We start from the raw sequence: 15,399 nt of genomic DNA on the forward strand, positions 1-15,399 counted from the left end.
CCCAAATCACAATTTTATTTTCACACACCTGGTGTATAATGTATATTAAATAACTATTTATGAAGTGGGTGAAGCAACTCACTAGAATTTAAGTTCCATGTGGCTAGAGGATGTTGTGTTTGCTTGCTGAATCTCTGGCACCTAGAACAGGACTGGCCTGTAGCGGGTGTTCAGAAATTACTCATTTAATATATGTAACTCTATAATTACAAGTCACTTAGTTATTATGGCTCCAAGAGGATAGATCTTTCTCCCAAGGTTGCACCACCTTTGAGGAGCTAAGTCTTCCCGATTCCAAGCCGGTGGCTTTCCTGAGCTGCGGTGCCCCTGCTGGAGAAGGGCTGAACTGCTCTGAGTCCCACTCGGTTCCCTGACCGGTTCCAGTGATGAGATCCATGGCGGCTGCTGAGTTCAGAACAAGGACTCTGGGTGGAGGCACTGAGGGTGCAGGTGGGATGACAGCAGAGTCAGTGATGGTGCCTGTGCACGTGCACGTTGGCTAAAACAAGAACCCAGGTAGCCCTTGGCACATAGGGACATTCAAAATGTCAGTGACAGAGGGAGCATGCGTGAGAGGTCAGAGTTGAAGCTGGGGGTAGAATCAGAAAGCAAGGAGGGAACACCCGGGAGAGGGTACACGGGGAGGAATGTGAGGTCCAGGACGGAGCCACGGGAGGCACGGGCATCCCGAGGGCAGAAGGAGAAGTCAGAGCAGTAGATGGCAAGTTGGGACAGGACAGTCATAGAAGCATGGAAAGAAAAGCGTTAGATGCAGGAGGCCATCGGAGAGCAGGCCGAGGACTGGCAAAGTCTGCTGAATTTGGCTGAAAGGAGGAAGAAGCATGGTGCTGAACAGCAAGAGCTTCACAGGCTCGGGTCAAATCTCTGCTCAGCCATTGGCTGGCTACCAGTGACTTACGCTGAGCAGAAGACTTCCCTCTCAGGTCCTCAGCTTCCGTGTTGACAAACACATGATACCTACTGATCAGGCCATAGGATGCCTTGCCCAGGGCTTGAAAGGAGGGATGTGCTCAATCATGCTACTGTTATTATGTTGGTGGCAATGTTGTTATTGCCACTGGTGACCTTGGAGAAGAAAACATCAGTTCCGTAGGCAGAAGGGAAGGAGAGGGGAAGAAGATGGGAACCAGATAGCAGGAAGTTAAGGAGATCCAAGGAAATGGTGGGTGTCAATGACTTTGTTGAGGAATCTGGTAGTGAAAGGATTTGGGAAATCTAGTGGTCCAGCAGCAGGACGGTCAGTGGTTTCCTTAAGAGAGAAAAGGCAAGTGAGTGCTCGTAAACACAAGCTTCCCTCTGTAGAGATTGAGAGTCTGAAGATATCAGAGAAGGGGGAAAGCCAGGAGCAAGCCCCATAAGAAGGCAGGGATGGCCTCTGAGAAGGGGGAGCCCCCTGACTGCACCCCACCTTCCTTCGCTCCTTTTCCTCAGCCTCTTTCAGAAAGAAGACTTGCCTGGAAGCCAAGAGGCTCACGTTCTGGTGCTGATCCTGGCTGTTCGTAATCGGCTTCCTGAACACTTGTGTTCTCCTGCATAAAAGAGGTGGCTGGAGTGATCGTGTCTGTGATTCTGTAACCATGTTATTTTACTTGGCATTAGAAAACATTTCTTCTTCTGAAGTTTTTCTCCACGCTGATTAAAAGGACGGGAAAAAATGCTTTGAGCTGAAGCTATCACTTCCTCGAGCAACTGGGACAATATTTCTATTTCACACGTACTGTGAGCAGATCCGGTGATTCCATCAGTACTGGCAGATCACTGCTGAGCCTCCTGGTATTTTAAATAGCATGTGCACTTTGTCCCGGCCTTCTGGAAAGAAGCAAGGGAGAGGCAGGAGCTTTGTGCTAGGCTGAGTGGTGCTGTTGACGAGGCACTCAATGGCTGCAGGCTTCTGAATCCTCAGAAATAATGACAATTACTGTGCACGCCACAATCTGTCCTCCAAGGCAGCAAATGTATCAGCTGCTGGTTATTTTGATACCCTGGATAAAAAGCTCTTTCGAGAAAATCGAGTACAGAAAAACATGCTTATCCTCTGCTGGTCTGCACCATTCGTTCTGCCCACTGCCCTCTCAGCTGTTTTCATTCCTCTCAACAAAGCTGGTCCAGGCCTGAAGGGCCCTGTCTCAATGACCCAGGAGAGAGACATTTTTGGGGGCCCTTCGTGAAAGTGGAAGAGGCAAGGGAAGAAGACACCTCGCTATGTGACTTGATGCCAAGGCTGGTCTGACCTAGAACCTGCTGGAAACCAATCCAGTGTGTGTGGATGGGTTGTCTGACAGCCACAAATGGCTCTGATCATTGTTGGATTCAACAAGCATTCACTGAACACCTACTGTGTGCCAGACCCTGAGCAAGGACCAGGAGAGATGGTGATAACCATGGCCGGGATCTGATAATCCAGCCCCGACAAGAGCACAAGCTCTCTGATCAGGATCATGGCCATCTCACAGTGCCTGGCACATAGTCTGTGCTCAAAAATCTGTCTTTGGAGTGTATGTGTGTTATTTCCATGCTATAATTTACTCAAGATCCTTAAATCTCAGGGACAGAAACAGAGCTAGTCAGGGATGGAAAGGAGCTCTTATTAAACCAACATGTGCCATCAGTGTGTGACCAATCATTTGAGGGGCGGGGCATCCAGTCTTATATCCTGCTTACATCATTTTAAAATTTCCCTCTTATACACCACATGAAAAAGAACCACAAGAGACTCAAATCCTTTTGTCCTTCTGGGTGACGCCACAAGGACACATCCAAAAGCTCTGGATTCAACCTTCAAATTCTGTTATTTCAAAATTTTCAACTTTATCCCTAAATTCTCAGGCAGCTATTATGTAAGGCTTAGGGGCTGGTGCTTTCAAACAAGTTTATACATGGCATGGCTGATGAACAAATTTGTCCTATTGTCTGGAAATTCCTTTGTTTCATTGATGATGATAAATTTCCTAATGGATCACCCTGACTCTGACGCGACTTGTACAGAAAGGGCCATTCGTGGTGGTCCCCGAGGCTTGCACCCATCTCCAAAGTGTGTTCCTCCACCAGTCTATATCTGAACAACTCAGAAATGGACTAGCCTTTGCTGAGAAGTAACAAGGTCAGATCAAAGCTAAAGCTCCCTTCCCTTTCCCTTTAGCTAAAGCTGAAGTCTGGGGATTTCTTCCTACCTCCTCCTTCTCAGAGGATGCATAAGTGGGTGAACTTGGCTATGGGAGCAAAGGTGAAGACAGGAAGAAGCGACAACTTCAGACCAGTCTGTGTCAAGTGCCTGAGCAGGACCTCACTTTGCTCAAGTGCCCTCCACTGGGGTCAACAGTCACCCATGGACTTATATTAGGAACCTCTGTACTTCACTAGATCCCAGCACCTGAGGGTGACCATTGCCTTAATTGTGCTGGCTTAGCTTTGTCCATAATGGGAGACTCTACCTCTCCCTCATCTGTCTCTCCCTACATGTCTTCCTCCCTTGTGGCATCAGGCACAGAGTAGGGCTCAGCATGTAATCTGTTCAAGGACGAAGTGAGGACATCTTCAGGCTCAGCACCAGAGCGGGTGGGGGTATGGATTTTCAGAGACCCATGAATCCCCCAGAACATTATTACAATTAATGATGCACATTTGGTGGAAATCAGACTTTACAGGTATTTCTGGGTCTTGCTAGTATGGACCATAGGTCAGACAAGCTCCCCCGGCAGGCTCTGAATCCACGGAACCCAAGAAATCTTGGAGTGCCGGCCAGGAGATCCCACCTCACTGAAAGTCTGGATGGTGGAGAAAAAGAAGAATTTGGCTTGGGGTGGGGCAGAAGGCTCTCTGCCTAGGTCAGTTTAGAGTCAACAAAACTCTTGCAAATTTGATGAAAGTTGCAGACCCTCAACCCAGAAAAATGCACTCATTACACACACACACACACACACACACACACACACACACACACACACACACACACACACACACACACAGTTCTGCCTACAAGTTCAGAGGGGTCAGGGACCCCAGGAACGAAGCTTCTGGAAAAAGGGCCTTAAGTTAAGGCTTCGATTCTAGGACTTGAAGCCTAAATCCTCTGCCCCTCATTCCTGCGCTGGATTTGTCTCTGCCCCAGAGACCTTCAGGCTGGTTCTGGTTCTCGGAGCCACAGCTCTGTGTTGGAGGAACCCCCGCACCTGCATCTCGCGGAGCTACCCTGGGTGCTCTTTTCGCCTAGGGTGACGGGAGGCGTCCTGGGAGAAAAAGGTCTCTGGGCTTTTCTCCCCTGGCTGCCAGGAGCAGAAGCAGCTGAAGCCTAGGGCACGGAGGATGGAGCCGGGCAGACCCCCCCCCAGCCCCACCCCCACCCCGCCCCAGGCGCTGGCTCGAGGGAAGGGCGGGGAAGTGCGAGGAGCTCCGGGCAACTCCGCCCACCCACAGCCTGCTTGCCCATTGGCGTCGGGGGCCAACACCCCCTCCTGGTACTCCAGAAAATCCCCAGCCAGCCGGGCTTTGAGCGCGGACCCTCCAACCCCCGTGCGTTTCCTTTGACCTCTGGAGGTTTGAACCCCTCCTGTCACGGGAAAGATCGATGTCTGGTCCCCAAGATCCCTACGGGCTGGCACCTCCGCTTGGCCAGAGCAGGTGCGGGACTGGGGCCGGGGAGGGTTGGAGTGGGGGAAAGGATTTGGAGTGGGTGACTCAGGAGTCCGGGAGGAGGGGCTAAGAATTCAAGAAGCCTGTGTTAGAGCAGCAGCTCGGCGCTCCGGCACAGCAGAGAGCGCTGGGAGCCGGAGGGGAGCGCAGCGGTGAGTCAGGCTGCCCCAAGCCGAGCCGGAGAGGGGCGCAGCGCGGGTACGGGCGCGGGCCCGCGTGGCTGGGCTCCCGGGGAGAGTATGCATGGATCTCGGTCTGGCTAGATCTCCGGGCACCCCCGAGGCTCCCTTGGACTGAAGCGCGGCCGTGAGCGGAGTGTCCCGAGTGGGTGCGCGAGCGCGGGAGCCTCGGCGGGCGGGCGAGTCGTGGGGAGCAGCGCTCTCTCAGGTCGTGGAGTTCTCGATCTCCAGATGGCCCGAAGTCTGGGAGGCGACTCTGGCGCCTGCAGTCGCCGCACGGCGGTGCCAGGGACTAGCTCGAGGGCTAGAAGGGGACAGCTCACAAGTGAGAGAGAGCGAACGAGCGTGGCGAGAGGGATGCGCGGGCTGCGAGCGCACCGCGGCCGCAGGAGTGGTGGTCTGCACCGCGGAGGGCGAGTGCGCGGCGCGCGCGGACTGGGCTGTGCGCAGAGTCCTGCGAGTGCTAAGTTGCCCCCAGATAAGGGGACAAGCGGGACAAGGGCTCTGGACCTGGTGCAGGGAATGGAGTAAGGGTCTCCCGGCGCCTCCGCCTGACGCTGGAGGGCTGGGAGTTCCGAGTGAGGGCCCCAGGGGTTGATAGAGGAAGCCTGCTCGCCAAGCACCTCTACAGAGCCGCGCTGAACCGAGGTCACCAAGGCTCGGCCCTGCATATTTGGGTCACACGCCTCACCTCCAGCTGTCTGCTGCCAGGTGTGGGAGAAGCTGACACGGAGAGGTGGGGCTGGGCTGCGCCTTGGGTCCAGGCGGCAAAGACTCAGGGAAGGGAGAGAGGACACACAGGTCAGGGAGAGGCATCTTCGAGCCATGGTAAACAAACGACTCCACTCTGATTACAACTCTCCCCCTTTTCTTTTCTTTCTTTCTTCTTTTTTTTTAAATCTCTGAGATTCTCATGGAAGGTGTTTTCTGCTTGAACTTTCTCTTCTCTAGTGACTTGAGAGATTAAAATAGAGCCTGCTTGCTAGGCTGGTTTTTCCAAGTTGTTCCAGGTTGGAAGTTGTAACAGTTTGTCGGATAATTTATGGGTGTTTCATGCATTAAAGTGTATTACAGCAAAGTCTTTGGGTGCTATGGGTATTAAAGAAAACTTAGTGCACGTTCCCAGCTGGAAACCAAAATAGGGCTCTCCTGGGTGCCTCTGCCCCCTCTGTCATCTGAGGCCAATGGAAATCCTGGAGAAAAGGCACTTGATTAATTGTCCTGGCTCCAGCCGCTGGGCGCACCCACTGTCAGTGCCAGTCCCCACCTCCCCCGCCAGTGTGGTTGCATTCTCAAATTCACAAATGGCAGTGGAGGGCCCACCAGTAACTTCTTTCCAGGATCTTCAAACTCTTGAAGCTATCAGTTAAGTCTGCTGGAGGGTACAACTTCTCCCTCTCAAGGCAGTGGAGAAGGGCCCTGCCAGCCCTTCTTGCGCAGTGTTTACAGTTTCCTACCGAGTGTCTGAAACTTTCCCCTTCTGCAGAGCCACTGAAGAAAGGCTACACTAGGTCTGGATGGGTCTCTTCTGTAGCAGAAGTCATATGTCAGTGTGAGCAACCCAAATGTCAATCCATTGTGGGTGGTATTCCCAGCCCTTCAGAGGTGACTGGGGACTCAGGTGCGGGGAGTGAGAGTGGTCTAGGGGCTGAGACGGAAATGAATGTTCCTCATACGTGGGTGGTTCTCAGGGTTTGGGGTTATTATCACATGCTGTCAAACTCCTCCCCCATGCTTTCTCCCACATTTTTATGCAGGTGGGAAAAAAAGGCAGTCTTGAAGCGAAAAACATTGGGAGGTACCACAGTTGGGAAACTAAGGTCTCTGGGGCATAAGGACACACGTTTGTTTTTGACTTTTTTTTTTTTTTTTGAAGTAGAGTTGATTTGCAATGTAGTGTTAGTTTCTGGTGTACAGCCTAGTGATTCAGTTATACATATATATTCTTTTTTATGTTCTTCTTCATTATAGGTTATTACAAGATATTGAATGTAGTTCCCTGTGCTATACAGTAGGACTTTCTTGTTTATCTATTTTATATATAGTAGTTAGTCTCTGCAAATCCTAAACTCCTAATTTATCCCTCCCCATCTTCCCCCTTTGGTAACTAAGAGTTTATTTTTTATGTCTGTGAGTCTCTTTCTATTTTGTAAGTAAGTTCATTTGTATTATTATTTTATTCCACATATAAGTGACATCATTTGATATTTGTCTTTCTCTGGGGGAGATGTGTTTTGATAGGACTGTAGGAGTCCCTCGGAGGATTTTATAGCCAGCTGCTGGTGCCACACCTTCCCCTGGGGCAGCATCTTACGCCAAAGCAGCCCAGGCCCACTGGAGAATTGGAAAATTGGGTCCACTCAGGGCAGCCATCCTGGTACTGGTGACTCTGCACCCTTAGCCTTCATCAAGAAGTGAGGTTCTCACCTTCTCCTACTGCCCACTCCACATCTCCCCCACCCAGAGGGCCAGAGCGAGCAGAGGATGAGGCCTCACACCCTCCTTCTCTTCCATGGAGAAATCTGTGCCGTGGCCAGGAAGGGGGCCCCAGCTGCCGACATCAGCAGGGAGGGTAGGGCATGGCAGGGCAGGGCTGGAGCCCGAGGGAAGTTTCTCATCATTACTGAGATTAAACAGATGAGAAAATCGTACAACTTTACTTTTAAATGCGAGCTGAGCACTACTGCTGCACATCCGTGGAGTGCCCTATTGCAGTGGCAACTGCTCTGGAGTGGCAGAGAAACTGCTCTGTGCACTCCGCAGGCAGCGGGAGGCGTGCTGAGGAGTCACAGAAAATCTGAGTATCCTGAGCAGACAACACATGTTCCCAGAGGTTCTCTTTCTTGACTGGCACTTCTGGTCTTGCAAACCATCAGCTAAACTCTGAGCTCCCAGGCTTAGCTGATCCTGAGAAATTAACTCTGTGATGGACCGGTTTCCCCCAACAGCATATGGTGGCCTCTAGCAAATAGATGGACATGAAAGATCCTTCCTCAACCCACTGCCAGGGACCTTGCTTCCTGACAGTGGGGAAACAGTTAACATCCTAACTCCGAACAGCATTAAAACCGGGATGGCCCTGAGGCAGAAATGCCCCTGGAGAAATGGAGGCTTTGGGGTCACTGACCTTTCGGTTGGGTGTGCCCAAGGATGGAAATGTCACTATTTAGGCCGAAAGGGTAGACCTTGAGCCACAAAATTCATCCAAGACCAGAATAATGAAAACCTACAATAAAGAAGGGTCTTATGGTGTGTGATTTTTTTCATTATTCTTCTATGGGTTACTTTACATGTTTTTCAGGAGTTTCTATAGGTTGTTGACCTCAGACTATGACACAGTAGGAATCAGATTGAAATGTTAAGATGATGTCTTGCTATTTCACTCCTGTGTTTTGGGTAAACTTCCTGTAGTAGTTTCCTGAGTTGTGAGATAGGAGGGAAAGTAGCTTTGCGACCTTGAGCGAGTCACTAAACTTCTTAGACTTTATTTTCGCAGTCTATAGAACAAGGGCAGTGGGTGAACAGTGTTTCTCAGCGGGTCTAGTGGCATTTGGGGATGATTCTTTGTTTACATGACGCAGGAAGTTTAGTATCCCTACCTCGCCCACTAAAATGTCAGAGGTCACGGTGACAACCAAAGACCTCCTCCCCTCCATATATGGCTAAATGTTTATTAAAAAGGTAATACTGATCTCGATTGAGAACTCCCTTGGAAGTTACCAATAAGGGCCTTTCTTTCAGGCCCTACAGTCGGGTCATCCATTATTTAATCATTGAACTGGGGCTTCAGATGTCCAGCCGTGGGCGTCATTCTTCAGGAGCCAGCATATCAGGCTCCAGGAAACCACTGGCAGGATCCTCAGTGCTGTGGTCCCGCCAGGCACCGTCCTGTGCTTTTGTCAATGGAGTGTGACTACAAATGACCCACAGGAAAAGGAAAGCAGAAAGGGTGGGGGGAAGGGACAGGCGGTATTAGAGCGTGGCGGCTTCCTTCTTGGCCATATGCTGTTAAATACACAGGCAGACTGCCTGCCTCGGGTGTCCCAGCACTGAGGGGAGATCCCTCTCTCTTTCACTGAATGGATCACACTCTGGCACCAGGAGGGCCTTTCCTTGAATGAGAGAACGAGGAAGCAGAACCCTCCCCAGCGCTGGCAGCACTTAATACAGCATGGGCACATGTTGACATCAAATTAATACAACTGTGCCCAAGCTGTGAGAATAAATGGAAATCAATGATGTGACATTTGACTGAAAGCAGGCTAGGAATGCTACGCTGGAGGGATGGCGCTTGTAGCCCTGGGTTTATTCTCAAGGAGAACAGCTCGTACATCCTTGCCTCTGCCCCGAGGTCTCACTGGAGGATGGAAAATAGGACCATTTGGATATTCATAGTGCAAAGAGCTAAAATGAATAATATCTTTGGCAAATATTATTGCCTGCTACTCACTCTCAAGTGGAAGAGAGAAAACTACTGAACAGTAGGACTGGCAGAGTTGGAGTTGATTCCTAATGAGGCCAAAAAAAAAAAAAAAAAAAGGAAATAAGAGACTTAAAGAGATCCCTGGAGGAGGTTGAGACTGGTCTGGTGATGCAGTCTGTCAGGTGGGACTAGCAACAATGCTTTTTTTTTTTTTAATTGAAGTATAATCAGTTTACAATGCTGTGTCCATTTCTGCTGTACAGCATAATGTTTCAGTCTTATGTATACCTACATATGTTCCAACAGTGCTGTTTGAATTGCCCAAGTGTGGCCAACCTCTTCCACATGCAGAAAGTCTTTTTATTAGCAGTAGTATTAGTCAGTCAGAGAGGGTTTCCCTGAAAATTCCCCACTGGGGTAAGCAGATGGAGATGTTTGGCATCGCCTGTGGTGGCTGCTGCAGATGGAGAGTTCTGCAAGGGGAACGAGCTGGCTCTGAAGTCGGTGGGAATGAATGGTCCAAGCTTCCCACAGAAGCTGTCCCACATCGAGGGCAGTTAGAATCCACTACTACTGGAACTGTCTCCCAATAACCACAAAGTATTTGCTATTTGGTACAAATGGGCTGATTTTCCCATTTCCTTTGGCTGTTCCTTCGGTAGCCAGGGTTGGTGGAATGTGTTGTCTGTCTGCACGCTGCACGCTATTCCAAGTTTGCCCAGGAAGGGCCATCTGCTGGAACCCATGAGAGCTCAGCCCAGCTGGCAGGGACGTCCTGTCTCTGCCCCCCCCATCACTGTGGCTCTGAGGTGTGGTTGAAGTTACTTGGGTTTCTCACTGGTCCAGTCTGGTGAAATGCCATCCCGTGTTTGGACCTGAGAGACCTGGCTCAGATGTTAACACACTGGGGTACCACTTTGCCCTTGTCAATAACCATGTGTTGACCCCCCACATTGTACAGGAGATGCCAAGAGAGGCAGGCTCCCTTCAGATTGTGACTTCTAAGGAAGGCGCAATCATGCTGGGCTCTCACCGCCTGAAGGATGCTAGACTGGGTAAGCAGGGAGGAAGGTGACGAGCACCAGTAGCGCAGAGATGCAGAGATGCAGGAGGGCGTCTCTTGGACCCGGTGTTCCTCTTCTGTGACACAGAGCTGCCTGCTCTGTCGGGCTGTAGTGCACATTAAGTGGGATGATGTTGGTGGCACATCACAGGCCTGGCACACAGTAGGTACTCAACCAACACCAGTCCCCTTCCATCATGTTCTCACGCTCTCCCTTGGTGGCAGAGATCTGAGGGAGTCCTCCCTTCACACTGTACACTTCAGCTGGACAACAGCATCTTTGCAATTTTCATGCCTCTGTATGTGTAAAGCTTTGCTGCACTGGGAGAAGAAATCTTTCCGGTAGCCTTGAAGCTTCTCTAGGAATTTATTTGCCTATATTTTGACCTTCTGTAATCAACATCCTCATTTGGATAGAATTTTAAATAAATATTTCATCCTCAGAGTTATCCTGGCCTCATAATATCCAAGTGAAAAAAAGCTTGTGGATATTCTTCTGTAATTTTCTTTCAGGAGCCAACTTCTCCTCAGACTTGTATTTCAGAAATGTTATGTAATGCTCTCTAAATAAGGCATTTCTTGAGAATGGCCATTTGTACTGGCAGCTTTAAGAGTGTTTTGGTTCCTTACCCCACATAACAGCTCCTCCTCCTCCAACAACTCGTTTCCTTAGGATTTTATGTATCTTATCAAGTTCACAGAGAGAGAAGAGGAGGAAGTGAATTTTTCTAGGGCAGCCAGGCACTTGTGCTCTCCCACCCCAAGGGTCAGTGGCTGAGCAGCTGTTACTGAATTGCATATAACCTGTGGTTAAAGAGGGAACAGTCCCCTCCCCTCTGGAGACTCAGATCCACCGCATAGCAGGCCACTGGATTGATTTTCCTTCACCCAGTTAGCACCTTGATTCATATGCTAACCAGGGGCCTGGGCCCTGTAAAGAGTCATAATAAATATAAATCTTGATCCTGCCCAGGAAGCTTGCTCTAGAGTCAAAATGTAAATGGCTTTCAGAGGCTCATCAGATAATGTAAATGAGGTAAGGCTGTGAGCTGGTCGGGACTGCAGGAACTAGAGAGTGTTTGCCCCAGCAGAAGGGGACAGGCAGTCTGTTGCTTTGCAAGTTTGTAGGTCCAGTGTGGCCAGATCATCCAACTTTTCCAAGAGTCAACATTTGAGTTTGAATGTATAGTTTCTTCACTTTTCAAAACATCCTGGCAGACCAAACAAAACCTGCCTGTAGGTTCTTTTGTCTTCTAGATTAACACACTTGGAGCAATTGAGAGCAGTGTCAAAACGGGGACCAGCTGAAGAAGTGCTAGCTGCGTGGCTCTCAGAGAGGGCTGGATGGGCAGTGCCCTCCTGGGAGGCTTCCTAGGGGAGGGGATGTCCTGCTGGCAGGCAGGATTTTATAAAAGCAGCCCTGCCACAAAATAGAACTAGCTTCAGATCCAAGCTCTGCCTCTTGCTGGCTCTACAATCACATTCCTTAATCCTTCTAAGCCTCAGTTTGCTCATCTGTGAAAGGGACTCATAATGCTGACCTGGGAGGGCAGCTGTGAGGGTGAGAGGAGGGAGGGCTGGAAGTCTGGAATGTAGCGGGTGCCCGGTGAGCCTGAGTCCTGTTCCTAGGGCTGGGCTGGGCGGGTGCGGCTTGGCCAGCCCAGAGGGCGTTAAGGGCCAGAGGCATGAAGGAGGCCCCTCACTGAGCTTCGTGAACAGTTTCTTTCCAAGGACTTGGGCCTCAGTTGCCACTTTTCTTCTCTCCTACCCTCTTCCTGCTTCTCCCTAAGCCCTGAGACAGTGTGCCCACTTGCTCTCTGTCAGCCTCCCACCCTTGAAAAGCCTGACCTGGGCCGCAGCAGAAAAACACAACTGTCCTCAGTAAGAAGGAAAAGTACTCCGGGAGGCTGTATAGACACGCACGGCAAATATTCAAGGAATTCTTAGGAATAAAAAAAAAAAAAACGTAAACCTGGAGTTTTGCATGAGGCCGTCACAGGAACATGTTTTCTCAATTAACATACACATTGCTTGGAGTGAAGTCACCGAGTCCGCGGCTCATCAGGGCTGGCTTGTGCCGAAGCCACCTGATGGGGACCTCACTTTCCACGATCTAAATCTGATTCAGCCAACCCTGTCCCTGCCCCTAGCTGCTGAAACAAAATCACCCCCCAAATCCTAAGCCACGGTGGAGACACGTGCACTCCCCTGAAAAGGAGTCTCATTTCAGACCCTGGGGGGACTCACCAAAAACTGAGAGCGACAACACCGCTCTTGATGGTGGAGTGGCAGTCACAGGCCCCACAGCGCCTTGCATTTTCCTTTTCCTTGGGCATTCGACTGTACATCGTCCCGTCAGGCCACATGAGTCCTTTAGGTTCTGAAAGCAGAGAAAATAGTTTCTTTTGCAAAAGCCTGCATCAACTGCTTAAAATGTTACCAGTCAGTGCCTGAGATCAGCGATTATGTTTCCTGGATGTTTTCCTGGACTGACTCTTTTCCAAGCAAACAGCTCTGTCAGATATTTGTAATTTCTGAAATATTTCATTAATGATGTCCCCACACCAGAGGGATGGTCCCGGGCGCCTAATTAGCAGCATGCCTCAGAAGCAGAGATGCTGCCCAGCATCCAACAAGATCAAGCAGGAAGTTGAAAAACACTTCCAATCAACTGCCCTGGAGTAGAGGAAAGGAAAGTGGTTTTCAATCTACAGGTTGAGACCCATTAGTGGGATGTGAAATCAGTTTAGTGGTACAGCGCTCTCTCTCTCTCTCTCTAATGAAAGTGGCATCACATTTTTAAAAAATCAGTATGCACTGCATGTAGCAAAGGAAAGTATTCTTGAAACTTTTAATTGTATATGTTTCCACATATATGTGTGCAAACTGGATCATGATGGAAAATGTATTTTTTCACTATGAGTCATGGTTAAAAAAATTTAAAAGCTACTGGTACAGACAACAGCATGGTTTCGAAAAGGGCATAGCCCTGAGGCCAGACAAACTTGGGGGTTAAATCCCAGCTCTGTGATTCCTAGTTGTGTGATCTTGGGTAACTTAAGTTCTCTGAGCATCAGCGTCCTCATCTGTAAGGTCAGAATAATTGCTTCCTCATAGGGCTGTTGTGTAGATGAAGCGACAAAGATGTCTAAAGTGTCTGTCAGTACAGGGCCTGCCACCAGGCAGGCCTCAGTAAGCAAAAGCCGCTGTCATCATCTGTCTTCTCCTTCCCCCTCCCCGACCCCCACCTCCTCCTCCTCCCTCTTTGTCTTCTTCTTTCGGCCTAATCAACCTCAGAACTATGACTTCCCTAGATGTTTTTTGTGGGTTTTTTTTTTTAATTGGAGTACCAGAAATGGACACATTGTAATTCCATAGATGTTTTTATTCCTAGACATGATCATGACACTAATAGTCCAAGGGGCCCAAGACATCCTCCTCCCAGTTACTGGGAACCACTGGAGGGGTATCACGGACTCTCCTGGCCTTGTGACCCGGACAAATGCTTTGGTCCTCATGTGGTGGTACAGTGACTCTGGAAGGAGCTTCTGTTCCCACAAATCACATCTTTCCTTCTCAGTATATTTTTATAAGGACAACAGGGCTAAGATACCATTAAAATGTTGACATTGTCAAATTCTTAAGAGGTTCCTGCCCAGAGCCGAGAGCCTAACATTTTCTTGTGAGGGAGACTCCAGGCCAACCGAGTGCGGAGGATTTAAGTTTCTCCTCTGGTATAAACAGCTTGAAGGCTCCTAGTGCGGGCGCTGGAGCTGACACCTTCGGGTAAACCCAGCCCTAATCCTGGCTCCAGCCCTCAACCTGGCCCACAATCTGTCAGTAACCCCAGCCCTCCCCTTGCCCATGGAGGGCACATGAAAGCATGACCCACACTAAGGTTCCGCTTTGGGGCCGCAAAGATGACATGTCCCAATTTTCTTGAGAGCCTGGCTAATGCGGCCCCCGAGGACAGATTGGCAGTGACAAACGGCTGCCTCTTTGTTCAGGCGGAAGCTTCCCTCTCCCCCTCCTCAGTTTTGGGCTCCCCGGGGGCTCATTCCAACCCTCTCCTGGTGAAATTCCTCCCCTGGGGCCCCATTTTCACCACTCAGACTCAGAGAGGATTATTAGTGACATCTCCTCAAATGCTGAATTCCTGTCCAGACTAAAGATTTAATGCTCCTTTCTAGGCAGTGAAGACATCTCTATTTGAGGTGGCAGGGTGCTGGGGCCTAAGGGGAGAACTTTCTGGGATCATTTTCAGTTCTGTAAGAGTCTCCTTCTGGCCTCTCCACCACTCATTCCACTATTCCCTGTAAAATTAACATCACCAGGCCGGTTGCACATTCTGAATAACATTTATCACAGAGAAGAGAGATTTGTCACATCCTACCCAGCCCCTTGCTCCTTAAGCAGGTGGGTTATATTGAACCAAGCACCGGGAGCTTGACAGGACCGTAAGCAAAGCAGCCAAGAGCTGTTTAACTCCATCGCTGTTGCACTTGGGTTTTTTTGGTTTGGTTTTGTTCGGTTTTTAGGAAAAAGCAAAGGCTGACTTACTTTTTCTGTGCCCAAAAGGAACCAAAAAAAAAGTATATTTCCACCCTTTCTGAAACTTGCAATGACAAATGGAATCAATTGTCCCAGCACATGACACCACCAAGAATGTTTCTCATACATGCAACGAATTACCTTTCTTTTCATCTGGGTTCAAGGGTATTGTGTCTGTCCTTTCCTGGAGAAAGTGTGAACCCTTAAAAATATTTTCATTTTCTCTTTGGAGGAGGTCAGACACCCCAGCCCGACTCCAGATTTCATGCCCATGTGTCAGCATCTCTGTATCTTGGAAATGAAAGAAAATATTTTGGGAGTGGAGCTTTTAAGTATTGTTTTGAATTTTTCTAAAAAGGAGTGGGACCTGTCAGAAAGTGGAGGGCTTCGGAAAGCAACAAATATGTTTCAAAGGTTATTTTTAAAGCGTATTTATGATTAAACCAAAAGAAGTAATTTTAAGTTGGCACAGTACACAGACTGTCCACCTTCTAGCCATTTCAACTTCTTAAATGATCATGGCCCTATTATAG

General features: G+C 49.3%; 1 protein-coding gene across 3 annotated transcripts in view; it reads left to right on the forward strand.

Annotated features, from left to right (window-relative positions):
* Positions 1-4,505: 4,505 nt before the first annotated feature.
* Positions 4,506-15,399, forward strand: part of NGF (nerve growth factor) — a 49,948-nt gene continuing 39,054 nt past the window's right edge. The window contains exon 1 of one of the 3 annotated variants that reach the window (XM_006193171.3): positions 4,506-4,638. In XM_006193171.3, the coding sequence (XP_006193233.2) occupies positions 4,586-4,638 (53 nt within the window). In that variant the 5' untranslated portion in view covers positions 4,506-4,585. Of the gene's footprint in view, positions 4,639-4,700; positions 4,849-15,399 lie in introns of those variants that run through there. The other 2 variants (XM_014566393.2, XM_032486973.1) reach the window with 2 other exon arrangements.

This window comes from Camelus ferus, chromosome 9 (genome assembly GCF_009834535.1).
Source record: "Camelus ferus isolate YT-003-E chromosome 9, BCGSAC_Cfer_1.0, whole genome shotgun sequence".
In the NCBI taxonomy this organism is placed as follows: domain Eukaryota; kingdom Metazoa; phylum Chordata; class Mammalia; order Artiodactyla; family Camelidae; genus Camelus; species Camelus ferus.